This window comes from Pristiophorus japonicus, chromosome 13 (assembly GCF_044704955.1).
Source record: "Pristiophorus japonicus isolate sPriJap1 chromosome 13, sPriJap1.hap1, whole genome shotgun sequence".
Taxonomy (NCBI): Eukaryota; Metazoa; Chordata; class Chondrichthyes; family Pristiophoridae; genus Pristiophorus; species Pristiophorus japonicus.
Genome location: NC_091989.1, coordinates 101,955,387 through 101,981,546, shown reverse-complemented (window position 1 = coordinate 101,981,546; position 26,160 = coordinate 101,955,387). Strand labels below are relative to the sequence as shown.

Below are 26,160 nucleotides of genomic sequence, written 5' to 3'. Positions count from 1 at the left end.
TTTAAAAAAGGAGGCAGACAGAAAGCAGAAAACCGTAGATCAGTTAGCCTAACATCTGTCAATGGGAAACCTCTGGAGTCCATTATTAAGGAAGCTGTAGCAGGACATTTGGAAAAGCATAATACAGTCAAGCAGAGTCAGCATGATTTTATGAAAGGGAAATCATGTTTGACAAATTTGCTGGAGTTCCTTGAAGTTGTAATGATAAGTGGGAACCAACAGATGAGGTGTATTTGGATTTCCAGTAGGTATTCGATAAGGTGCCACATTAAAGGTTACTGCACAAGATAAAAGCTCACAGTGTTGTGGGTAATATATTAGCATGGATCGCAGATTGGCTAACTAACAGAAAACAGAGTCATGATAAATGGGTCATTTTCCAGTTGGCAAATGGTAACTGGTGGGGTGCCACAGGGACTGGTGCTGGGGCCTCAACTATTTACAATTTATATTCATGACTTGGATGAAGGGACCGAGTGTAATGTAGCCAACTTTGCTGATGAAACAAAGATGGGTGGGAAAGCAAGTTGTAAGGGGGACACAAAAAATCTTCAAAGGAATATAGGCAAGCTAAGTGAGTGGGCAAACATTTGGCAGATGGAGTATAATGTGGGAAAGTGTGAAGTTATCCAATTTGGCGGAAAAAATAAAAAAGCAAATTATTATTTAAATGAAGATAAATTAAAAAAGGCTGCAGTACAGAGTGACCTGGGGTTCCTTATACATGAAACACAAAAAGGTAGTATGAAGGTAATCAGGAAGCCAAATTGAATGTTGGCATTTGTTGCAAAGGGGATGGAGTATAAAAGCAGAGAAGTCCTGCTGCAACTGTACAGGATATTGGTGAGGCCACACCTAGAGTACTGCGTACAGTTTTGGTCTCCTTGTTTGAGGAAGGATATACTTGCATTAGAGGCAGTCCAGAGAAGGTTGACTAGGTTGGTTCCTGAGATGAAGGAGTTGACTTATCAGGAAAGGTTGAGTAAGTTGGGCCTATATTCATTGGAGTTCAGAAGAACGAGAGATGATCTTATTGAAACGTATAAGACACTGAGGGGGCTCGACAAGGTAAATGCAGAGAGGATGTTTCCCCTCGTGAGAGAATATAGAACGATGGGGCATAGTTACAAAATAAGGGGTCGCCCATTTAAAACTGAGATGAGGAGGAATTCCTTCTCTCAGTGGGTTGTAAATCTGTGGAATTCTCTGCCTCAGAGAGCTGTGGAGGCTGGGTCATTGAACATATTTAAGATGGAGTTAGACAGATTTTTGAATGATAAGGGAGGGAAGGGTTATGGAGAACGGGCAGGGAAGTGGAGTTCAGCCCAAGACCAGGTCAGCCTTGATCTTATGGAATGGCGGAGCAGGCTCGAGGTGCCAAATGGCCTACTCCTGTTCCTATTTCTTATGTTCTTATATACCAGTGCAATCACATCTTTCCTGTAACATGGTGACCAGAACTGCATGCAGTACTCTAGCTGTGGCCGAACTAGTATTTTGTAGATTTCAAGCATAACCTCCCTGCTCTTGTCTTCTATGCCCCAGCTAATAAAGACAAGTATTCTGTGTGACTTCTTAACCATCTTATCTACCTGGTCTGCAACCTTCAGGGATCTGTGGACATGCACTCCAAGGTTCCTTTGTTTCTCTATACATCTTAGTATCCTACCATTTAATATGTATTCTATTGCATTGTTAGCCCTTCCCAAATGCATTACCTCACACTTCTCCCAATTGAATTTCATTTGCCACTGTTCTGCCCACCTCACCAGTTGATTGATATCTTCCTGCAGTCGACAGCTTTCTTCTTCATTATCAACCTCACAGCCATTTTTTGTATCATCTGGAAGCTTCTTAATCATATCCCCTACATTCAAGTCTAAATCATTGATATTTACCACAAAAAGCAAGAGACTGGGAGTTGCTGTCAAAGTAGCCTTGATGAATTGCTGCAGTGCAACTTGTAGATAACACATTCTGCATCGGGGAGAGTGGTACCTGAGTTTTCAGAATCTAATGGATAGAGGGAGCAAGGATAGTCCTGTTGGTCTTTTCACATCTTTCTTTTTAGTGTATATATCTGTAAACAAAATTTCAGATGATGTGACATGATGAATATAAAATATCTTACAAATGTTTTATAGCAATGGGCCCTGCCACAGGGCCCCTCAGGACAGGAAATTTGGGCACTCCCGTGATTGCACATGCAAAGGAACTTCGAGTGTGCTGTGGGAGCATTTGTTTCAAATTCTGAACAGTTCAGTTCCAATTTAAAGTAGGAATCTTCATTGTCGGAAAATTGAGTTATGCTTATGTAGAACATGCTAAAATATTTGCTTTTCAAATAAATGTAAATATTTTATATATTAGCATAAATACAGATTATATTATGACAAGGACTGAAGTGTGATAACTAAGTAACATATTTGGAAAACTTTCCCAGGAAAAGCCACATGGTGTGATTATTGCAGCTGTGACTTGCCACACCCTCCATCAGCGTGACACGTCACAGCAGTGGTGCAAAGTCAGTGGGGTAGAGTGTGACTTTGTGCAATGATGTAAAACCAGTGAGAGCGAATCGGCAGCCCGGTTTGCATCTCTCCCGAATTTTATTATCCGTTTTACACGAACGGACAAAGTTAAAATACACCCGATTGTCAATTCCTGTTTTATTATCAGGTCCAGTGCTAACTGTCTGTTTATTTTACAGCCTGGAGTCCGATCTACATAATGTACTGATGAATGTCAGCTTTTCCGAGGACAGTAAAACCTTTGTAACTCCGAATGTCAAGGCCACTGTGATCAAAGTGAAACTGACATCCAACCTCGAATTTGTTGTGACTGCCAATTTCTCTTGGGTAAGTGTTTCCACGATTAAAAGTGTTGGAGAAAGAAAATGTTACATTGTGTGTCTGGTGATAAGGGGATCACAATTGCCCCTTTCTATAAGGCCTCTGCCCGCCTGAAAGTGGCGGCCATGGGTTGTTGGGGAATGGGCGCCAAACCGCGGGGGACTGGCCGATGTTCGCGGCATTGACCTCATGGGTTTTTCGGTGGTGAGGATATCCGCCCCGCTCCTGCAGATATATCATTAATGACAACATCAGAGCGTGCCGGAATGTAAATTCACCTCAAATTCACTTCCAGCCAGCTGTCGGAACCAACGACAGGTTTTTGAGTCGATACACAGTGCTTGCTCAAGACCGGCAGCGGCCTTTAAAGGCGTGTTGCATGTAGCAGCATTCTTGTCGGGGAGATTTTTTTGACTTTTCCAAACATTGCGAGCTGCCTTGTTGACAGTGGGATTGAGTTATAGTGGGCCAGGCTCTTCAATCTCTACAACAGGGAGCGGTGATTGTGGAGGCTCTGCTTACAGACAAGAACTAAATGGGGTCAATGCTGGCAGCGGAATGCCTCCTGCGCATTGTGTGTGGCAGGGAGGCATGCAGGAGAAGGCGTCGCTGGATCCAACGGCTGGAGAAGCAGCGGGCAAGGGACGCAGCATACATGGCTGAGGGACATGCAGAAGGCCATGGAGATGGAGACAGAGCTGAACCCAGAGAGGTGCCCCAGGAAGGACCTCAGGAAAGGCCTGCCGTCAGGAGGAGGGTCAGGTACGCTGACCCCTCGCACAACATAGTGGGCCTGATGGACAGGAGGCAGATGCTTTCCAGCAGCAGGCTGCAGAGGGTGAGGACCAACAAGAGTAGGAGGGAGAAGGCATTGAGGCAGCTGTGAGAGGAAGAAGCCTGCACAGATGTGGTAGCAGTAGGCCCTATCGACAAAGGGTCTACAGACAACAGTTCTCATACATGGACCTGATGGATGACCAGTATCTCCGGAGACTGTAGTTCTGCAAAGACATCATGAGGGAGCTGTGCAATCTTCTGCAGCCAGACCTGCAGCCTCAAACAAGGTTGAGGACAGTTCTGACTGTCGCATCAAAGGTGACCCTCGCACTCAATTTCTATGCGACTGGATCTTTTCAAGCTGCAACTGCAGATATCTCGAATATCTCCCAGTTTGCCGTGCATAACTCCATCCGTCAGATTACAGATGTTCTGAAAAAGAGGAGGAGGGAGTACCTAACCTTCCCCATGAGCAGGGAGAAGCAGGTGGAGCAGCAGACTGGATTTGTGAGGATTGCGGGCTTCCCCAGGGTTCAGGGCACCATAGACTGAACCCATGTGGCATTAATGGCGCCATGGAACAAACCAGAGATCTTCAGAAACTGAAAGGAATTCCACTCCCTCAGTGTCCAGCTGGTGTGTGACCACAACCGCAAAATCATGGCAGTTGATGCCCGTTATCCTGGCAGCAGCCACGATGCTTTCATCCTGTGCCAGACCGGTGTGCCAGGTGTCTTTGCTGGGCCAAACCAAGATTGTGGCTGACTCCTTGGAGATAAGTGCTACCCACTCTGCACTTGGCTGCTGAATCCCCTTCGACACCCCAAGACTGCAGCGCAGCAATCGTACAATGACTCGCATTCAGCCATCAGCTGCAATATTGAGCAGACTATCAGATCCTTAAACAGAACTTTATTTGCCTGGATCGCTCAGGAGGAGTGCTGCAGTACTCGCCTGAGCGGGTCTCCCTATTCATGGTCAGCTGCTGCATGCTTCACAATCTGCCAATCATGAGGACACAACCATTGGAGGATGAGGCAGCATTACCACCTGAGGAGGAGGACCATGAGGACGAGGTGCAGGTGCACGATGTGCAGCAACAGGCGAGGAGGAGGAGGCAGAGGTGGAGGCACAAGAGGAGGACCAAGATAGGGGTCGCCGGGCACACCCAAACCCTGCAAAGGGAATTCCTAAACCATCTCACTGCTGCTCGTTTCCACTGAGTTCATGCTCACTTTAGCCTTCAGCTGTGCATCTCCATGGGCAAACCAATCACACAGTGTTCCCCACAATCAAATGAGAGATCTGCACAGATAATCAAACCCAAAATAATGATTTATTACACCAGAAATGATGGATCCAAAAAACATACACAGAATCAATTCTCACCCTTGTGCATTTCCTTCGAACCCCGCTTACACATTCCTGTTCTGGAACTACACCGCGTGTCTCCACTGGCTGCATCATGGCTCTGGGGAGGCTGCTGTGTTTCAGCTGTAGAAGATACAGATGTCCTTCTCCGATGCCCTTGACCAGCTCTGGCCCTGGAAGGGCTAGCTGCAGACTGGGCCACATCCTCCTTGGCGCCTTCAGTCGGAATTGGCTGGGACAATTCCACGATTAGCAGCAATGGCTGATTGGCAGGTCTCGGATCAGGACTACTGTGATCGTGAGAGACCACATCAGGATCCTGCCCCGATGAGCCTGCGCCACTCTCCCGGGGGCAGCACCTCACCATCACCACCAATCTGCTGGAGCACGTCAGTAGGGTGGCGTGGCACCGGAAGGTTCCCCATGGACCGTGGTGGACCCAGCCACGATGGCAGCAGTCAGATCTCACGTGGCATCCAGCTGAGACTGCATGAGAGCAGACACAGTCTCGATGCCCCCAGAGACAACAGCAGTAAGATGCTCCGTGACCTGTTGCCGAAAGTGCATGAGAGCATTCTAAGCTTCCAGGCCAGTGGCCATCCTCCCCAAAGCAGCACTCAGACATTTGTTCCCTTGAGCCTGTGCTGTAATGGCAGCGGTCACATTGCCCATGACACGCGGCATCACAGCTGGATCCGCACAGTCACTCTGGGACTCCACCATCGTCTGCACACTGACAATGATGAGCTCCATGGTGTGGGCAGAGCTGTCCACAATGCAGGAGGCAGACTCCTCCACGCTCCTGACCACTTGAGACAGGCTCTCGGGCACCCTTGTCATTGCCCCCAACATCTGGGAGTGCATGGCCTCCACTCTTATTTCATAAGCCCCAACATCGATCGACTTGTCTGATTCCTCTACATCAGAACTCGCGTGTGAACTCGCCCCCCAGAGAGATAGCACCCGAGGTTCTCTTTGCCCTTCACCATGCTGCAGCCCGGTCAGCCCCGGTGCATTACCCAGTGCTGACCCCTCTCCGAAATCTAACTGTAACGACCGCGTACTCCCAGTATCGGAGCTGGTGCGTGCAAGTGTAGGAAACAGTGATGTGGTGCTGGCAGCAGTGATCCCTCTTCATCATCCTCATCGGACATACCGCCAAACTCTGCACTCGGCTCCAGGGTCTCGTCCTGACTCTGGCTCACACTCGGGGTCTCATCTGTAATCATAGATGTCACAAGGGGTCCCGTCAGGGTGAGGTAGGACGCTGTACCATGAAGCAAGCAACTTGCACACAATCATAAGCAATTGACTGGTGGGCGCTTGGACTTTCAGGGAGAGATGGCATTAAAGGAAGGCCTTCACTGACTCATGCTGCCCCCAGCGGGATCCACACGACCGGCGGCCACAGGGAATGCAACATGTGGGCCCACTAGCCACTGCACCCTCTTCTATATCACTCAGCAGCTGGACCTCGGCTCGTTCCCAACAGTCCTCTGTTGCTCCAAACGCTTGTGCGAGACCTTTGCCTGCAAAGCAAAGGAGGGTTGCTGAGTAACAGTGTCATGTGATCTCGGCAATTAGTGCAGGTGTGGATCCATTACATGCAGGTATAACTTGATACGTCCTTACTATACAGTATAAATGCACACGAGGCCCATGCTTGAGAGAAGGTCAGTCTGTGACCTGTCCTTTATCCCATAGCACTCAAGTGATGAAGGTGGGTGGAGCTTCCCCTTTTATACCTGAAGGTCCAGGTTAGGAGTGTCTCCCAAAAGTTCACCACCTAGTGGTCATTGTTCTTTTAGTGTATAACTTGTCAGTTTATACATGAGTTACAATGCTAGTTGAATACATGACATCACCCCCCACCCCTCAAAGTTTTATTGGGATCACAGGTTGAGTCTCTCTGGTGGTTTACGCTCTCTTGTAGAGCGCCTGAGTTGGGGCTTCGGTTGTTGGGCGCTGGCCTGAGTGTCTGCTGTTTGCGGTGCCTCAGGCCTGTCCGGACTGCCTCTCCTCCCTTTGGTTCTGCTGTTCGGTCACCTGTGGTGGAGTGAACTCTATATCGTGTTCTTCCTCTGCTTCTTCTATGGGGTTGCTGAACCTACTTTTTGTTTGATCCACGTGTTTGCGGCAGATTTGTCCATTGGTAAGTTTAACTATCAGAATCCTATTCTCCTCTTTTGCAATCACGGTGCCTGCGAGTCATTTGGGCCCTGCAGCGTAGTTGAGGACAAAGACAGGGTCATTTACATCAATACATCGCGCCTTCGCATTCCTGTCATGGTCGTCACATTGTGACTGATGCCTGCTCTCGATAATTTCTTTCCTGGTGGTGTGTATAAGGGATAAACTGGTTTTGAGCATCCTTTTCATTAGCAGCTCTGCAGGTGGAACCCCTGTGAGCGAGTGTGGTCAGGATCTGTAGGCCAACAGGAAGCGTGATAAGCGGCTTTGTAGGGAACCCCCTTGAATTCTGAGCATCCCCTGTTTGATTATCTGCACTGCTCGTTCTGCCTGACCGTTTGAGGCCGGCTTGAACGGTGCCGTTCTGACATGGTTAATTCCATTCCCTGCCATGAAGTCCTGGAATTCAGTGCTTGTGAAGCACGGGCCATTGTCGCTGACCAAGATATCTGTGGGCGGCGAACATTGCCCGTAGGCTTTCTACCGTGGCAGAGGATGTGCTTGAATTTAAAATGTCACACTCGATCCATTTGGAGTAGGCGTCTACTACAACCAAAAACATTTTTCCCATGAAAGGACCTGTGTAGCCCACGTGGATGCGTGACCAAGGCTTGGCGGGCTTCCCTGGGAGCATTGCCCAGCTGGGCACACGTGTTGCAGCTGCGTACACAAAGTTCCAGATCTGCGTCTATCCCTGGCCACCAAATGTGTAATCTGGCAATTGCCTTCATCATGACAATGCCCGGGTGCCCATTGTGGAGTTCTCTAATGAACACCTCTCTGCCCATCTGGGGCATGACTACGCGGTTTCCCCACAGTAGGCAACCAGCCTGAATTGAGAGTTCATCGCTGTGCCTGTGAAATGGTTTAAATTCCTCAGGGCATGCCCCGTACATGGCTGCCCAGTCCCCATTCAGGACACATTTCATGTCTAAAGACAAAAATGGGTCTCTATTTGTCCAGACTTTGATCTGACGGGCTGTCAGGGGTGAGCCTTCGCTTCCGAAAGCTTCAACAGCCATGACCATCTCAGCAGCATGCTCGGTAGCCCCCTCAGTCGTGGCTAGTGGCAGTTTTCGGTGCCCGGTCTGTGCCGAATTGTATAGTCATAGGCGGCTAACGTGAGTGCCCACCTCTGTATACGGGCCGATGCATTTGCATTTATGGCCTTGTTGTCAGCCAAAAGGGACGTTAGGGGTTTGTAATCTGTCTCCAGCTCAAATTTCCTGCCAAACAGGTACTGGTGCATTTTCTTTACTGTATATACACATGCAAACGCCGCCTTTTCTACCATCCCGTAGCCCCTTTCTGCCTGGGACAGACTTCTGGAGGCATAAGCTACCGGCTGTAACTGACCCTTGGCATTGACATGCTGCAACACACACCCGACACCATAGGACGACGCATCGCACATTAAAACTAGTTTCTTACACGGGTCATATAAGGTTAACAGATTGTTGTAGCATAACAAATTGCGTGCTATATGAAAAGCCCTTTCCTGGCTGTCCCCCCCAGACCCATTCGCAACCTTTACATTGGAACACGTGTAGCGGCTCTAGCAGCGTGCTCAATTTGGGAAGAAAGTTACCAAAATAGTTCAGGAGCCCCAGGAATGAATGCAGCTCCGTCGTGTTACGGGGTCTGGGTGCTCTCTGGATCGCTTCCGTCTTGGACGCAGTAGGCTGATCTTATCTGCTGCTACCCTCATCCTCAGGAATTCTACCTCTGGAGCTAGGAAGACGCACTTCGCCTTTTTCAGTCACAGCCCTACCCGGTCCAGTCTGCATAGCACCTCCTCCAGGTTGTGGAGGTGTTCTTCAGTATCGCAACCTGTGATGAGGATGTCGTCTTGAAAAACCACCATCCCTGGAATCGACTCGAGGAGGCTTTCCATATTTCGTTGGAAGATCGTGGCGGCTGAGCGAATCCCGAACGGACATCTGTTGTACTCAAACAACCCCTTGTGTGTCGTGATGGTGGTCAGCTTCTTCGACTCACTCGCCAGCTTCTGGGTCATGAAAACTAAGGTCAGGTCCAATTTTGAAAAAAGTTTGCCATCGGATAGCGTCGCAAAGAGGTCCTCCGCTCTTGGTAGCGGATACTGGTCTTGGAGTGACACCCGATTGATGGTGGCCTTGTAATCACCACATATCCTGACCGACCCATCCGCCTTGAGCACCGGCACAATCGGGCTCGCCCAGTCACTGAATTCAACTGGCGAGATGATGCCTTCTCTCAGCAGACGGTCCAATTCGCCTTCTATCTTTTCCTGCATCACGTATGGCACCGCTCTGGCCTTGTGGTGTACTGGCCTACCATCCGGGTTTATGTGAATCACGACCTTGGCCCCCATGAAAGTGCCAATGCCGGGTTGAAACAGTGAGTCAAATTTGTCCAGGATCTGTGAGCATGATACTCGCTCCACAGAGGAAATTGCATTGACATCGCCCCATTTCCAGTTCATGACAGCAAGCCAACTCCTCCCCAGTAGTGCGGGACCGTCCCCCGGGACAATCCAGAGTGACAACCTGTTCTGCGAATTTTTGTGGGTCACGACTACCGTGGCGCTGCCTAGCACCGGAATGATCTCCTTTGTGTAAGTCCGTAGCTGTTTTGTCAATCGGTGATAATTTTGGCCTCCTGGCCTTGGACGCCCACAACTTTTCGAACTGTTTGATACTCATCAGGGATTGGCTGGCCCCCGTGTCTAGCTCCATTGATACTGGGATGCCATTGAGGAGCACTTTCATCATTATCGATGGCGTCCTGGTGTATGAACTGTATACATGCTCCACATGAACTTCAGCTTCCAGCAATTTCCCCCAGCGTTCATTTCTGCAGGTATTTTGCTCATCTCTGCAAACTCTGGCTGAGTGTGTGCCTCCACACCTCCAACATGAGCTGTTGTTGGAAACAAAAGGTCCCTTGCCAGTCGATCGTCTCTGACTGCCTCTGTGACTGTCCTTAAGTGCGCTATTAACAGGTGTTGATGGCCCCATTACTGGCCGCATTGTCCCTTGCAATGGCGTGAATCGCCGTCCAGCTAGCCATTGACTCTGTCGAACTCCCCCTCTGGGCTCGACTACATGTTGGGACGTGCCCAATTGCCTTTAACTGGTTGGAGAACTGCGTGCTGCTTTAACAATGTTGATTCTCTGTCCCAACCATTCCTTAACACAGTATCTCTCATCTGTTCTGCTAGTGGCCATGCTCACGTGGTTTAAATCCCAGTTTCTCGTCGCCATTGATATGTCCTTACTATACAGTATAAATGCACACGAAGCCCATGCTTGAGAGAAGGTGACCTGTCCTTTATTCCATCGCACTCAAGTGATGAAAGTGGGTGGAGCTTCCCCTTTTATACCTGAAGGTCCAGGTTAGGAGTGTCTCCCAAAAGTTCACCACCTAGTGGTCATTGTTCTCACAGTGTACAACTTGTCAGTTTATACATGGGTTACAATGCTGGTTGAATACATGACATAACTCTCAACCCTCTATTGTGAGTATACACATATAGAAATACATGCCTAAGCAATCAAATTGTGCTTCACTGACTATATAGTGAAGGTGGGAAATAAGAGAAGGTGAAGGAGAGGCTCGCAGATGGAAGGTGAGGAGTTGGGAGAAATGTACTCACTTTCATCAGTCGAATGTGGTCGTTCAGCCTTTTGCGACATTGGGTGGTGGTGCGGTCATGAATGAAGATCCCTGACACCTCCACAGTGATCTCTCTCCAGGCATTCACAAAGATGGTGCGAGTGGGTCTGCCTGTGTCTGGATACAGAAGGTTCCTCCTTCCCTCCACAGCTTGGATCAGGGTCTCAAATTCTACATCCGAGAAGCAGCTGGCCCTCCTTACACCACTTGGATTATCCATTCCTTCGCAAGCAACAGAGACATACTCAGTGCTCAGGGCCTAGCTGCAAAGCCCACCCTTTAAGTCGGCCAGGTGAGGTGAGCAATCCTTCAATAGGTGGACTGAGAAACACTTCAGTGAGAAGAGACCTGGTGTGAATTGTAAGGCTGCTTTATTTTACAGACAGCAAGTTAACATATAGAGTAACAGGAATGTGATTCTACAACTCTGTTTTGACTGAGAGTCACTTCCACTGCTTTGACGTTGCAGTTTCTGAGCATTGAAAGGTACTTGTGAAACTTGCTGAGAATTTAAAGGGACCTCTGGGTAGTGAAATAATGGATTTCTCTCTGGCGATCCCATTGTTCCTGAGCTTTGAGGAGGAGGATGATGAGGATATGGAGGAGGAAAGGATGAAGACCAAGAGACTGCAGCAACATGTACGAAGGCAACACCCGACCTGCAGGTATCCACATCACAGGGTCTACAGACTATGCAGGACCCATCTGAGTTTGTCTGTGTCTGAGAAGGCTGCGTTTTCCCTCTGACACCATCACAGAGATGTGCCAGCTGTTGGAACCTGACGTGCAGACACTTTCCACCAGGGCAGTGCCTTGTCTGTGGCTGTGAAGGTAACAGCAGTAATTACTTTTTATACACCAGTTTGTTTCCAGATGTCTTCTGGTGACATTAGTCATGGTAGTTAATCAGCAATTCATCACTGCATTAGACAAGCCACATCATCATCATCATCATAGGCCCGATTCAAGAATGCATCTGAACTTCTTCAGCTCTACATTGTCCCAACAAAGGAGTGAGAGAGAGAGAATCCAGGATACCTGTACTCAACGGCTGCATTGTATTTCTCTTGCTACATTGCTTGTTCGACATTCAGTCCTGGATGGGTCTCAATTTCTTCTGGTTAAACATTAGGAAGACTGAAGCCATTGTCTTCAGTACTCACCACAAACTCCGTACCCAAGCCAACAATTGCCTGCCCTTCCCCAGCCACTGTCTCAGGCTGAACCAATCTGGGTATCATATTCAACCCTGATTTGAGCTTCTGACCCCATATGCTCTCCATTACAAAGATCGCCTTCATCCACCTCCTTAACGTCAGCCACCTCCACCCTGCCTCAGTCCACGTGCCGCTGAAACCATCATCTATGCCAGTGTCAGTTCCCAACTCGATTATTCAAACTCACTTCTGGCTGGCTTCCCATCTTCCACCCTTCATAATCGGCAGCTCATCGAAACTCTGCTGCCTGTATCCGGTCCCACACCAGACCCAGCTCACCGCTCACCCCTGCTGTACAAACCGACATTGCCCCCAGTGCCCCAATACCTCGAATTTAAAATTCTCATCCTCCTGTTTAAATCTTTTCCTGGCACCACCTGTAATAAATCCGACCCTGACACCTTACGGGTGGTGACCAGATACTTTATTGAGTTGATCCAATCAAGCATAAGTTCAGACAATTACAATGCTCGAGCGATAGTTATAAGAACAGAAGAAACTGTTGGAGGCACCGTGCGGCGGCCGCAAGATATTTGACCTGAATTGTGCTTGCGGGGCGGGAGATCGGCGGGGCGCGCTTTGATGACGCACTGAGAAGGGTTCGGCAGCCGCGGGGCGGAGGTGGGGACCGCCGGCAAAACCACTGGAGAATTTCACGAGCGGCGGCCATTCAACAGAAAAACGGTGGACATTCAACACTGCCGCGTGGCCGACACTTTTTGGCGGTAACAGGCCTTAGCGGGGAGGCTGAATTTCGGCACCACCATCTCTAAACTACCCTCGACATTTCGTGCAGGACCATTTTCTGAGCTGGTGCCTGGAAGTGTCAGATCGAGTGATGGTGCATTTTCTTCTCCATAACTCTCCTCCTTTACTTCTTCCTGCACAGGCTGGGCTGCTGGCAGTTCCTGGGTATCTGAAAGGAGAAAGGCACCAGGGTCGGGAGGGGGAGCAAGCTGTGCACCATCAGTAGCTTGAAAGTGAGAAGATATTGTGGGGTGAAGGGGAAGTGAGAAGAAGGATTAGATATGAGCAAACCGTCCTCATCAACGCCACAGCCTCAGTGACGGCCCCTCCAATTATATCTAGAACCATCTCCTCCAGCTGGGTCAGGCCCTGCAGCCGGGCTTGCCCCCCGCCTGTTTGTTCCTGCTCGTGCTGGTGAAGCGCCACCTTGGCCTGCAGGGGAAAGGGAACTGTGTCATTGAGTGTGGTGCAATGTGTTTAGGGGCTGTGCCTGTCATGGTTGAATAGCTGGTTGAATGTGCAAGTGGTGAGATGTGAGTGTGGGGCTTGCAGCAGTGGTAAGTGTGTGAGGGTGAGGTGAAGCTATGATTGTGAGTATGAGTGGTGATTGCTAGAGATTGTTGGTAGGTGAATGATGGGGTGTCGTACATTCAGCAGTGTGTGAGGCTAGTGGTGCAGTTGATGGGATATGGCATTTGAAGATGCATTTACTCACCTTGAACACTCGCGTGAGGTCACTAAACTTCTTCTGGCACTGGATCCATGTTCTGGGGCAACTCTGTTAGCATTGACGGCTTCTGCGATCTCCTCCCATTGCCTTCGTACAGACTGTCTGGAAGGCCTCCTGCCCCCGCTGTGGGTAGAGGATCTGTCTCCTCCTGTCGACCCCCTGAAACAAGGCCTCCAATGCTGCATCCGAGAACCGAGGTGCACTTTCTTTGCTCTGTTGTGACATTGCTCATTTCCCGTTTGCTTAGCTCCAGCCAGAATGAGGTAGTTCTGCAACAAAGCACCTCCCCTCTTAGAAGTGCAGACAATGTTTCATTCTGCAGGCACCCTTTAAATATAGAGCAGACTTCCCACGATATTGAATCACTGCTGAGCGTGAGCCAACCAACAGCACGATCAGTGCTGGGCTCAGTGCTTCAATCATGTTAATGAGCAGGCAGCACACATTTCACATGCTCCCAGCATTAGTGTCAATGGGTGCGGGGAGATCACACATTGCCATCCCTGCACCCGTTTTCGGGCCTTATCCAATTTAGCCCCCTATAATTTCACTGAGTCCAACCTGAAAAAACCCTTCTATGAAATAGAACAGAGGAGGGACAGAGTGCTGTGGTAGGCACTAATGGGGCGCAAACCCCTTTTCGCCCGAGGGTGGGCGACGGAAGCTCCACTCCCAGAATTGCCCCCATCATTTTGGGGCCGATAATGGTTTAGCGCTGTGCCCCCCACTTTGCGTCCAAGGTTGGAGCGCGCACGGCGATTATGTCATCACCGTGCGCTGACCTCTCATCACCCCAAGCCCCACGGGGGTATTGCCTTTTTCTTTGACGGCCCGATAAAGGCGGCCGTTGTTTCGGCCGGGCCGCCATCATGCAGTCCGGCACCCTCTCTTGTGTGCCGGGCCGCTGGCCTGTTAAAAAATGTCGGTGGTGGCCCAGTGCTGGCCAACAAAGGGTCATGCAGAGTCTGCAGCAGGTCTCCCCTTTAAATGAAGGGGAGGGATGTTGTGTGAGTCAGCGCTACACGGAGCGGGCGCGTCGTGTTGACGTCTTCAGCGCCATGCTGACCTGTTGAGCGCGGTGCTAAGCTGTGTGCCCGACCCCACTGCTGCCCTGGGAGCCCCCGAAATGACGTGGAATGCGTGAGACAGCGCTCCGCCTTGTTTCAGGGCGCTAGGGCCCTTTTCAGTGAGAGGGGCAGGACTTCCGACACAGGCGCAAAAAGGCCCAGGGCCGGAGGTTACCGCCCCAAACCCTGGCGAGGGCAATTTCGCCCCCTTTTACATTTATACTCATAACCTCTTGTAATAAAGGCCAACATACCATTTGCTTTCTTCATGGCTTGCTGTACTTGCATGTTAACCTTCAGTGTATAAGGACACCCAGGTCCTGCTGAACACCAACATTTCCTAACCTCTCACTGTTTTAAAAATACTCTTTGCATTCTCCTATCAACTTGCATTCCCACCTAGCTTTGTATCATCAGCAAACTTGGATATATTACATTTGGTCCCCTCATCCAAATCATTGATATAGATTGTGAATAGCTGAGGCCCAAGCACTGATCCTTGTGGTACTCCACTAGTTACAATCTGCCAACAGGAAAATGACCTGTTTATTCTTACTCTCTGATTTTTGTCCATTAACCAATCCTCAATCCTCAGAACCTTGCCCACTGCCATTTTGGGCTGGATGTGGTAGGTCTACACTCCTTTTCTCTGGTCAGTTGATTGTGGGACTGCTTAACTGTCTGGTCGCTTCATCAGCTTCATACCTCACTCTAAGGTCTGCCAGCTCTTGGTCCGAGCACCCTCGCCACTCTGCATTGAACCAGGGTTGGTCTCCGATTTTGATAGTGATTGAGATGTCAGCCATGGCTCAGTTATAGCAGTCTCATCTGAGAAAGAAGTTTATGGATTCAATTCCCACTCCAAGAACTGGAGCACAAAATCTAGGTTGATACTCCGGTGCAGTAGTGACAGAGTGCAGTCTTTCAAGTGAGACGTAAAATTGAGTTGCCATCTGCTCTCTCCAGTGAATGTAAAAGAGCCCATGGTACTATCTCGAAGAAGGGCAGGGAAGTTCTCCCCGGTGTCATGGCCAGTAATAAACAAACATCACGAAAAAAATAGTCCGGTTATTTTCACATTGCTGTTTGTGGGACCTTGCTGTGCAATTGTGGTCAGATGTGTCTGTCACAGGTAGATTGCTGAGGACAAGGATACACCCGCGTGTTGGTTCCATCTGACACAGGCTCAGTCTGGCAGCTATGTCCTTCACGATTTGGCCTGCTTGGTCAGTGATGGTACGACCGAGCCATTCTAGATTGTGGTCATTTAAGTTGCATGTTACTTTGCAAAGTGTACATCTGTGTTTTTCTATCCTGAGTACAGGTTTGGACATTGTTAATGGGCTGGTGAATGTGGTGAATGTCTCAGCAGCCCCTGGGATTGTGGTCGGACAGGAAGAGTGTCATGTATCCGACATGGTTACTGTTGGTACTATCACAAGGTGTGCCACCAGAGGGCACAGCAGCGGGAGACTTGTAGGTTACCTGTACAGGTGTGCCTGGCCTAGTATAAAAGGCAGGCCACCAGGTGTGATCCTCACTCTGGAGTTAACCAATAAAGGACTAAGGTCACTACAGTTCAAGTACAACACATTGCCTCGTGGAGTCATTACTAGAGCATCTAAGGACACAACAAAGAGCATCTACTTTGTATGGCTGATGTGTCGTCTGATGTATATATTGAGAGAAGGTTCCATAAAAAGTCTTGCTGCCACAGCACTATGTGCCATGATGTGTGTCCTTTCTATGGTATATATTAAAGGAATTTCTATTCAATATTTTCATCCCACATGAAAGTGACATGATGCCACGTTCTAAACAAAAGAACTTTCAAAGGATGAACATTCGAAACCCAAATTTCACAACAACAAATTAATTAGCAATTCAGCTGCATTTTATTTCCAGCTGCATTGAACCAGTCCACAGAGGAAGACTGTGCATCATTCAGCACCTTTGTTTGATTATTTTTAGTGTATGATACAAACAGAATATATTCTTCCGAGATGCCTCAGTTGGTAAAGACACAATGGGTTGGATTTTCCTCCGCTATCCTACCCCAAATCAGGCAGCGTGGCCGGGGAAAGGCAGGAAAATCGGGCAGCGAGGCCTCCCACCACATTCCCAGCCTGACATCAATTTACCTCCCCACGTCCCAGCTGGGAAGGCTGCCAGCTACCTCTTCACCACCCATCACATGTAAATACCAGCAGGGAGGTGGGACCGAGCAATCTGTCCGATTCCCCTGTCTTCCACCGCTGCTCCTCGCCAACCCCAAGGACCACCAGGAAAATGTGTTGGTGCTCCCTGGGGCAAGGTTGTCAAATCCTTTAAAGTTCACTGTCTGCCTCCTTCAACTTATCATCATGGAATTATAAAAAGCAGTATTTCATTGCAGGTGGGTTGTTCAGCAAAATGCAATCAAAGGCGTTAAAAATATTCTTATCATTGTTGTACAGGTGGGCCCTGATGACCAGCCAATGATTGCTGCTGTTCAGCTGAAATTTCGAAGTCAGATACTCGCATCTCCTAAAGCCGTTGTCACTCAGTTCAAGAACAAAACCTCATTCCAGGTAATGGAGCTAATCTACTCCATCCGAATCTGCAATGGTATGGATTCCACACTGTCAGTGTTTATATTTGTTGTTAAGTTTGTGGTTTAAGTCTGGGTACTATTCACTCTTTATGGGTAACATGTTGTTTGTACAGTATTTTTGGAGTGGCTCCTAATTATTTCAGCTAAAGCCAGTCTTTAATTCATGGGTTTCAAGTGAACAAGTCCTTAAGTTTTCAAACTTGCTCACAACATCTGAGCTCTGTACTTCCATCCCATTTCCTCTGGTAACTCAATCAGGAAACACCAGGACCGGTTGATGAGAATGGTCAGGAGATTCAAGACTTAATAGATTGCGAGCGCAGGGCATTTCTGAACCTAAAACAACAACCCAACTTGGGAGCAGCAAAGCAGCATTACAGACGGCTAAAGGCTAAGGTCCAACAAAAAACCCGGGACCAAAAGAACAAGTGGTGGATGGAGAAAGTGCAGGAGATACAGCAGCTGGCCGACAGCCATGATGTGTGAGGAGTCTTCATCGCAGTCAAGGCCACCTATGGTCCAAATACCCAAGGCCCCACCCCGCTGCTGGTCAAGAACGGGGAAATACTCATCAAGGACACCAAGGCAGTCAGGGCCCACTGGAAGGAACACTTCGAAGATCTCCTCAATCGAGACTCTGCCTTTGACTCGAGTGTTCTCGACTCCATTCCGCAGCATGCCACCCACCAGCACCTCAGTGAGACCCCAACACTGCACGAGATAGAAAAAGCCATAAGACAGCTAAAAAACAACAAGGCTACAGGAGCGGATGGAATCCCTGCTGAAGCACTGAAGTATGGCGGGAAGGCACTGCTGGCGCGAATACACGACCTCATCTCTTTCATCTGGAGGCAGGAGAGCATGCAGTGATCGTGACCATCTTTAAAAAGTGGACAAGTCCGACTGCGGCAACTACAGAGGAATTTCCCTGCTATCAGCCACTGGGAAAGTCGTCGCTAGAGTCCTCCTCAACCGTCTTCTCCCTATGGTCGCAGAGCTCCTCCCGGAGTCGCAGTGCAGATTTCATCCTCTCCGGGGCACAACGGACATGATTTTTGCAGCACGGCAGCAGCAGGAAACAGCGCCAACCCTTATACATGGCCTTCTTCGACCTTACAAAGGCCTTTGACACTGTCAACCGCGAGGATCCATGGAGCGTCCTCCTCCGTTTCGGATGCCCACAAAAGTACGTCACCATCCTCCGCCTGCTCCACGACGACATGCAGGCCGTGATCCTTACCAACGGATCCATTACAGACCCAATCCACGTCCGGACCGGGGTCAAGCAGGGCTGCGTCATTGCCCCAACCCTCTTCTCAATCTTCCTCGCCGCCATGCTCCAGCTCACAGTTGACAAGCTCCCCGCTGAAGTGGAACTAAACTACAGAACCAGTGGCAAGCTGTTCAACCTTCGTCGTCTACAGGCCAGGTCCAAGACCACTCCAACCTCTGTCGTCGAGCTACAGTAGGCAGACAATGCATGCATCTGTGCACGAACAGAGGCTGAACTCCAGGACACAGTCAACGTAGTTACTGACGCATATGAAAGCATGGGCCTTACGCTAAACATCAGTAAGACAAAGGTCCTCCGCCAGCCTGTCCCCGCCGCTCAGCATTGCTCCCCAGACATCAAGATCCATGGCGTGGCCCTGGACAACGTGGACCACTTCCCTTATCTCAGGAGCCTCCTATCAACAAGAACAGGCATTGACGACGAGATCCAATACTGCCTCCAGTGCGCCAGTGCAGCCTTCGGCCACCTGAGGAAAAGAGTGTTTGAAGACTAGGCATTCAAAACTGTCACCAAGATCATGATCTACAGGGCCGTTGTATTACCCGCCCTCCTGTATGGCTCAGAAACGTGGACCATGTACAGTAGACACCTCAAGTCGCTGAAGAAATATCACCAACAATGTCTCCCTCCACAAGATCCTACAAATCCCCTGGGAGGACAGACGCACTAACATTAGCATCCTCATCCAGGCCAACATCCCCAGCATTGAAGACCGACCACACTTGATCAGCTCCGCTGGGCAGACCCCATAGTTCGCATGCCAGACACGAGACTCCCAAAGCAAGCGCTCTACTCGGAACTCGTCCACAGCAAACGGGCCCCAGGTGGGCATTGGAAACATTACAACGACACTCACAAAGCCTCCCTGATTAAGTGCGACATCCCCACTGACACCTGGGAGTCCCTGGCCAAAGACCGCCCAAAGTGGAGGAAGTGCATCTGGGAGGGCGCTGAGCTCCTCGAGTATCGTCGCCGAGAGCATGCAGAAATCAAGCGCAGGCAACGGAAGGAGCATGCGACAAACCAAGCTCCCCGCCCACCCTATCCTTCAACCACTGTCTATGACAGAGACTGTGGTTCTCATATTGGTCTGTACAGCCACCGAAGAACTCATGCTAAGAGTGGAAGCAAGTCTTCCTCGATCCCGAGGGACTCCCAATGATGATGATCACGACAATATAGCGGTGTCCCCACGGAACATTTACCAACAGAAGCGTATTATTGATCTAGAATGCAGAATCAGGATCTTATTGAATGTAAAGGTGGAGACAGGGGTGTCGATTCTAATGGCAAGGCCTGATTTAAATAATTCTGTGCAGACTCCTGCCTGATAGCCGGCTGGATTGACTGCCTGGCTGGAGGCGGGAGCAGAGATTTAGCGGCAAGAGGCCGCAGTCTGAGACCCGGGATGGTCCCTGCAGTCAGTGTGGGACGGGGTGGGGTGGGGGGAAAGCCTCGAGCTGCGATTGGGAGGGAGGAGCCTGCTGATGGCCCTGATCGGGATGGAGGGGGCGGGTGGGGCGGGGGGGTGGGGGTGAAGCAGAACCTGCTGATGGCCCTGATCGGGATGGAGGGGGCCGGGGGGGAGGGGTGGGTGAGGCAGAACCTGCTGATGGCCCTGATCGGGATTGGGGGGGGTGGGTGAGGCAAAACCTGCTGATGGCCCTGATCGGGATTGAGGGGGGTCGGGGGGGTGGTTGAGGCAGAACCTGCTGATGGCCCTGATCGGGAAGGCGGGGAGGGGAGGGGGTTTAGGGAGCCTGGTGATGGCCCTGATCGGGAGGGCAGGGAGGGGAGGGGGTTTAGGGAGCCCGGTGATGGCCCTGATCATTCGCTGTTTTGAATGCTTGTAGTCCTGTGTTTTTGCTCCATCAGGTTGGCTTCTCATTTTCAGCTGCGCCTGGTGCTGGGAAGACTGAAGCCGTTGTTTTCGGTCACCACCACAAACTCCGTTCTTTAGCCACTGACTCGATCCCTCTCCCTAACATCTGTCTGAGGCTGAACCTCACTGTTCGCAACCTCGGTGTCATATTTGACCCTGAAATGAGCTTCCGACCACATATCCGCAGCAAAACTAAGATCGGCCATTTCCACCTCTGTAACATCGCCCGTCTCCACCCCTGCCTCAGCGCATCCCCTGCTGAAGCCCTCTCTCATGCCTTTGATACTTCTAGACTTGACTGTTCCAATGCACTCCTGGCTGGCCTACCCTATGTAAACTAGAGGTGATCCAAAACTCGGCTGCCCGTGTGCTAACTCGCACCAATTCCTGCTCACCCATCACCCCTGTGCTTGCTGACCTACATTGGTTCTGTTATGTCTTGAATAAAGGGTCAGATTAGATACTGCAAGTTCAAAGTAAGGTGTGACCGTAGTTCTTTATTACAGATCTCAGAGTGCCTCTCCAGCCTGTGAGGCCTCGTTATATACAGGTGCTCCCAAGGGATTGTGGGATCCCTTGGGACTCCAGGGGATGAGCCCTCTGGTGGTTAGACATGGTATTTACAGGTTTACATATATAACAACATTCCCCCCCGACCCCCGCCCCCCAAAGTAAATAGTGTAACTATTTACAATGTGAGTCAATCTGGTGCCTTCCTATCCCTGGTTGATCGTCTCGATGCAAATGCTGGTTTTGATGAGTCGTTTGTTGGGCTCTTGCTGGTCTGCTGCGCAGCTGGCCTTGCTGGGCTGCAGTGGGTGGTGAGTCCTGCTGGGCTGCTGCGGGTGATGGGTTCTGCTGCATGGTCAACCGCTGGGTCGGTTGCCAGTTGTGTGTGTGTGTGTGTGTTGGAGGGTCGAAAAAAATAGAGTCTATTGTGGGTTGTTCAAGATCGTCCGTAAATCTGAGTTTGGTTTGGTCCAAATGCTTCCTGCAGCTGAAGTCCATTTGAGAGTTTGACCACAAACACCCTACTCCCTCTTTGGCCAAAACAGTGCCAGGAAGCCACTTGGGATCTTGTCCATAGTTCAACACAAATACAGGATCATTTATCTCTATTTTGTGTGACACATTTGCGCGATCATGATATGTATTCTGTTCAAGCAGTCTGCTCTCTACTTGTTCGTGTAGATCAGGGTGGACTAACGATAGCTTTTCATGAGCAGTTCAGCAGGAGGAACCCCGGTGAGCGAGTGGGGTCTTGTGCGGTAACTAAGCAGGACTCGGGATAAGCGAGTCTGCAGTGAGCCCTCAGTTACCTTTTTCAAGCTCTGCTTGATTGTTTGAACTGCTCGTTCTGCCTGACCGTTGGATGCTGGTTTAAACGGGGCAGACATGACATGTTTGATACCATTGCATGACTCCTTAATTCGGCACTGGTAAAACATGGCCCATTGTCACTTAAAAGGACATCAGGCAGGCCGTGCATGGCAAACATGGCCCTTAGGATTTTAAAGGTGGCAGCGAAAGTGCTTGCCGATATTATCACACATTCAATCCATTTGGAATATGCATCTATAACCACTAAAAACATTTTCCAGAAGAATGGGTCTGCATAGTCGACATGGACCCTAGACACGGTTTGGAGGGCCAGGACCATAAACTTAGTGGTGCCTCCCTGGGTGCGTTGCTTAACTGGGAACATGTATTACATTTGTGCACACAGGACTCTTAAGTCTGCATTGATACTGGACCACCACCCATGGGATCTGGTTATCGCTTTCATCACTAATGGTGCCTGGGTGGGTACTGTGGAGATCCTTAATGAAGGTGTCCCTGCCCTTCTTTGGCACCAATACCATATTACCCCATAGGAGGCAGTCTGTCTGTATAGACCTTTTATCTTTGCGCCGCTGGTACGGCTTTATTTCTTCCTACATCTCTAACGGGACACTAGACCAACTCCCGTGGAGCACACAGTTTTTTACTAAGCAAGGGGTCCTGGCTCGTCCAGGTTCTAATCTGTCGGGCGGTAACAGGTGATTGCTCACTCTCGAATGCTTCCATTACCATAACTAAATCTGCGGGCTGTGCCATCTCCACCCCTGTGGTGAGCAATGGCAGCCTACTGAGAGCATCAGCACAGTTTTCTGTGCCTGGCCTGTGGCGGAGTTGTATGGCATAGTTGTATGCGGACAACGTGAGCGTCCATCTCTCGATGTGGGCCGATACATTTGTATTTATCCCCTTACTTTCAGAAAAGAGGGATATAAGCGGCTTATGGTCGGTTTCCAATTCAAATTTGAGCCCGAACAGATATTGATGCATTTTCTTTACCCCATAAACTCATGCTAACACTTCTTTTTCGATCATTCTGTCGGCCCTCTCAGCCTTAGACAGACTTCTGGATGCATAAACAACTGGTTGCAATTTCCCAAATTCATTAGCTTGTTGCAATACACACCCGACCCCGTACGACGATGCATCATATGCTAGTAGCAAACGTTTACATGGATCGTACAACACAAACAATTTGTTTGAACATAACAGCTTCCTAGCTTTCGCAAAGGCATTTTCTTGGCTTTTACCCCATTCCCATTCATCTCCTTTACACAGTAAAGAGTGCAGGAGTTCTAACAATGTGCTAAGACTCGATAAGAAATTAACAAAATAGTTCAGGAGTCCGAGAAACAACTGCAGCTCCGTCACGTTCTGTGGTCTTGATTGCCTCCGGCTTCGAATCGGTGGGCCTGATGCCGACCGCCGCGATTCTTCTCCCCAGGAACTCCACTTCAGGCACCAGGAAAACGCACTTCGAGCATTTTAGTCTGAGCCCCACATGATTAAGCCGACTAAGAACCTCCTCCAGGTTCTGCAGGTGCTCGACGGAGTCCCGACCTGTAACCAAGATGTCGTCCTGGAAGACCATGATGCGTGGGACTGACTTCAGCAAGCTTTCCATGTTCCTCTGAAATATCGCCGTGGCTGATCGAATCCCAAATGGGCATCTGTTGTAAATGAAGAAACCTTTGTATGTGTTGATGCAGGTGAGGCCTTCGATGATTCCTCCAGCTCCTGCATCATGTCGGCCGAGGTCAAGTCCAGCTTCGTGAATGTTTTTCCTCCTGCCAGCATCGCTAATAGGTCATCTGCCTTTGGTAGCAGGTATTGATCCTGCAGTGAGAAACAATTGATAGTTACTTTGTTATCACCACAGATTCTGACGGTGCCGTCTCCCTTGAGGACTGGAACAATCGGACAGGCCCACTCATTGAATTCGATTGGCGAAATGATGCCCTCTCGTTGCAGCCTGTCCAGCTCAATCTCCACTCTCTCTCTCATCGTGTAAGGTACCGCTCTCGCCTTGTGATGGATGGGTCGCGCCCCCGGAATCAAATGGATTTGCACTTTTGCTCCTTGGAACTTCCCGATGCCTGGTTCGAACAGCAAGGAGAACTTGCTTTGGACCTGGGCACATGAGGTGTCGTCGATGGACGAAAGCGCTCGGACATCGTCCCAGTTCCAGCATATCTTTCCTGCCGAACAGCGTGGGGCCATTGCCCGGTACCACCCAGAGTGGTAATTCGTGCACCGCTCCATCGGAGGAGACCTTTACGGTGGCACTGCCAATTACAGGAATCAGTTCCTTTGTGTACGTTCTCAGTTTAGTGCGAATGGGAGTCAGGACTGGCCTTGAAGCCTTGCTGCACCACAGTTTATCGAAAGTCTTTTTGCTCAATATGGACTGGCTTGTGCCCGTGTCCAGCTCCATGGACACCGAGAATCCATTTAATTCAACCTTCAGCATTATCTGGGGACACTTTTTGGTAAATGTGTGCAGCCTATATACCTCTGCCTCCATGGTCTGAGGCACTGGCTCGTCGTGATCCACCGTGGATCTGTCCTCCTCTGCAGTATGGTGGTTTGCAGATTAGCAGGGTTTGCAGCTTGCCTGCACATGCATTGGAGGTGTCCCATTGTTCCACAGCCCTTGCAAACGTAACCTTTGAAGCGGCATGAACGGATACGATGATTGCCCCAACAAGGTGTGAATGGTCTTGTATTCACCACCCTTGATGGTGGACTCTGAGTCATCTGCAGACATGCAGCTGCACGGGTGTAAGTCCTGCTTTGTACATTTCGATTCGAAAACAACGTTTCTTTGTTCACAGTACTTGCAGCAGCACTCTGTGCAGAGAAATTTGTTTGGTATTGTCAGCGGTGGCGATAAACACCTGGGCTATCTCTATGGCTTTACTCAAGGTTGGGGTCTCTACAGTTAAAAGTTTGGCTAATGCCAAGTAAAAAGAAGTCCCTGAACATGTGCTCCAAGTGCCCTTCAAATTCACAATGTCCTGCAAGGCGCCTTAGCTCGGTGGCGTAGATCGCCACTTCCTGGCCTTCAGACCTCTTGACGGTGTAGAACCGATACCTCGCCATCAGAACGCTTTCCTTCGGGTTTAGATGCTCCTAGACCAGTGTGCACAACTCATCATACGACTTTTCTGTGGGTTTCGCTGGAGCAAGCAGGTTTTTCATGAGGCCATATGTTGGTGCCCGGCAAACGCTGAGGAGAATCGCCCTTTGTTTGGCAGTGTTCGCTTCTCCTTCCAAATCATTGTCCACGAAGTATTGGTCGAGTATTTCTCCAGAATGCCCCGGTTCTCTGCATTGTTGCGGTGGGGTTCATCATCTGTATCTCGTTGCCAGTTGTTATGTCTTGAATAAAGGGTCAGACTAGATACTGCAAGCTCAAAGTAAGGTGTGACCGTAGTCCTTTATTACAGATCTCAGAGTGCCTCTCCAGCCTGTGAAATCTCCTTATACACAGGTGCTCCCAAGGGATTGTAGGATCCATTGGGACTCCAGGGGATGAGCCCTCTGGTGGATAGACATAGTATTTACAGGTTTACATATATAACAGTCCCGATTAAGCAACGCCTCGATTTCAAAATTCTCATCCTTGTTTTCAAATCTTTCCTTGGCTTTGCCCCTCCCTATTGTATAATCTCCTCCAGCCCCACAAATTCCTGAGATATTTGCGCTCCTCTAATTCTGCCCTTGTGAGCATCCCTGATTATAATCGCTCAACCATTGGAGGCTCTGCCTTCTGTTGCCTAAGCCCTCGGCTCTAGAATTCCCGCCTAAACCTCTCTAGCTCTCTTTCCTTATTCAAGACGCTTCTTAAAATCTACCTCTTTGACCAAGTGTTTGGTCAATTGCCCTAATTTCTCCTTTGTGGCTCGGTTTTATAATACTCCTGTGAAGTGCCTTGAGACATTTCACTACATTAAAGGGCTATATAAATACAAGTTGTTGTTGTTGTTGCTCCTGGTACGCTCTTCTACACTCCTCCTTGAACCAGGGTTTGTCCCCTGGCTTGGTGATAATGGTAGAGTGAGGGATATGCCGGGCCATGCGGTTACAGATTGTGATATAATTCTGCTGCTGCTGATTGTCCACAGTGTCTCATGGATGCCCAGTTTTGAGCTGCGAGATCTATTCTGAATCCATCCCATTTAGTATGGTGGTAGTGCCATGCAGCATGATGGAGAGTGTCTTCAGTGTGAAGATGGCACTGTGTCTCCACAAGGACTGTGCGGTGGTCTCTCCTACCAATACTGTCATGGACAGATGCATCTACGACAGGTAGATTGGTAAAGATGAGATCAAGTAGGTTTTTCCCACGTGTTGGTTCTCTCACCACCTGCCACAAGCCCAGTCTGGGAGCTATTACCTTCAGGAACCGGCCAGCTCGGTCAGTAGTGGTGCTAAAGAGCCAT

At 49.6% G+C, this 26,160-nt stretch overlaps 1 protein-coding gene across 1 annotated transcript in view; it reads left to right on the top strand.

Annotated features, from left to right (window-relative positions):
* Nucleotides 1-26,160, top strand: part of LOC139278156 (uncharacterized) — a 147,556-nt gene that overhangs the window by 13,534 nt on the left and 107,862 nt on the right. The window contains exons 3-4 of the mRNA XM_070896812.1: nt 2,711-2,858; nt 17,065-17,178. Coding sequence (XP_070752913.1) covers nt 2,711-2,858; nt 17,065-17,178 — 262 coding nt within the window. The remainder of the gene's footprint in view (nt 1-2,710; nt 2,859-17,064; nt 17,179-26,160) is intronic.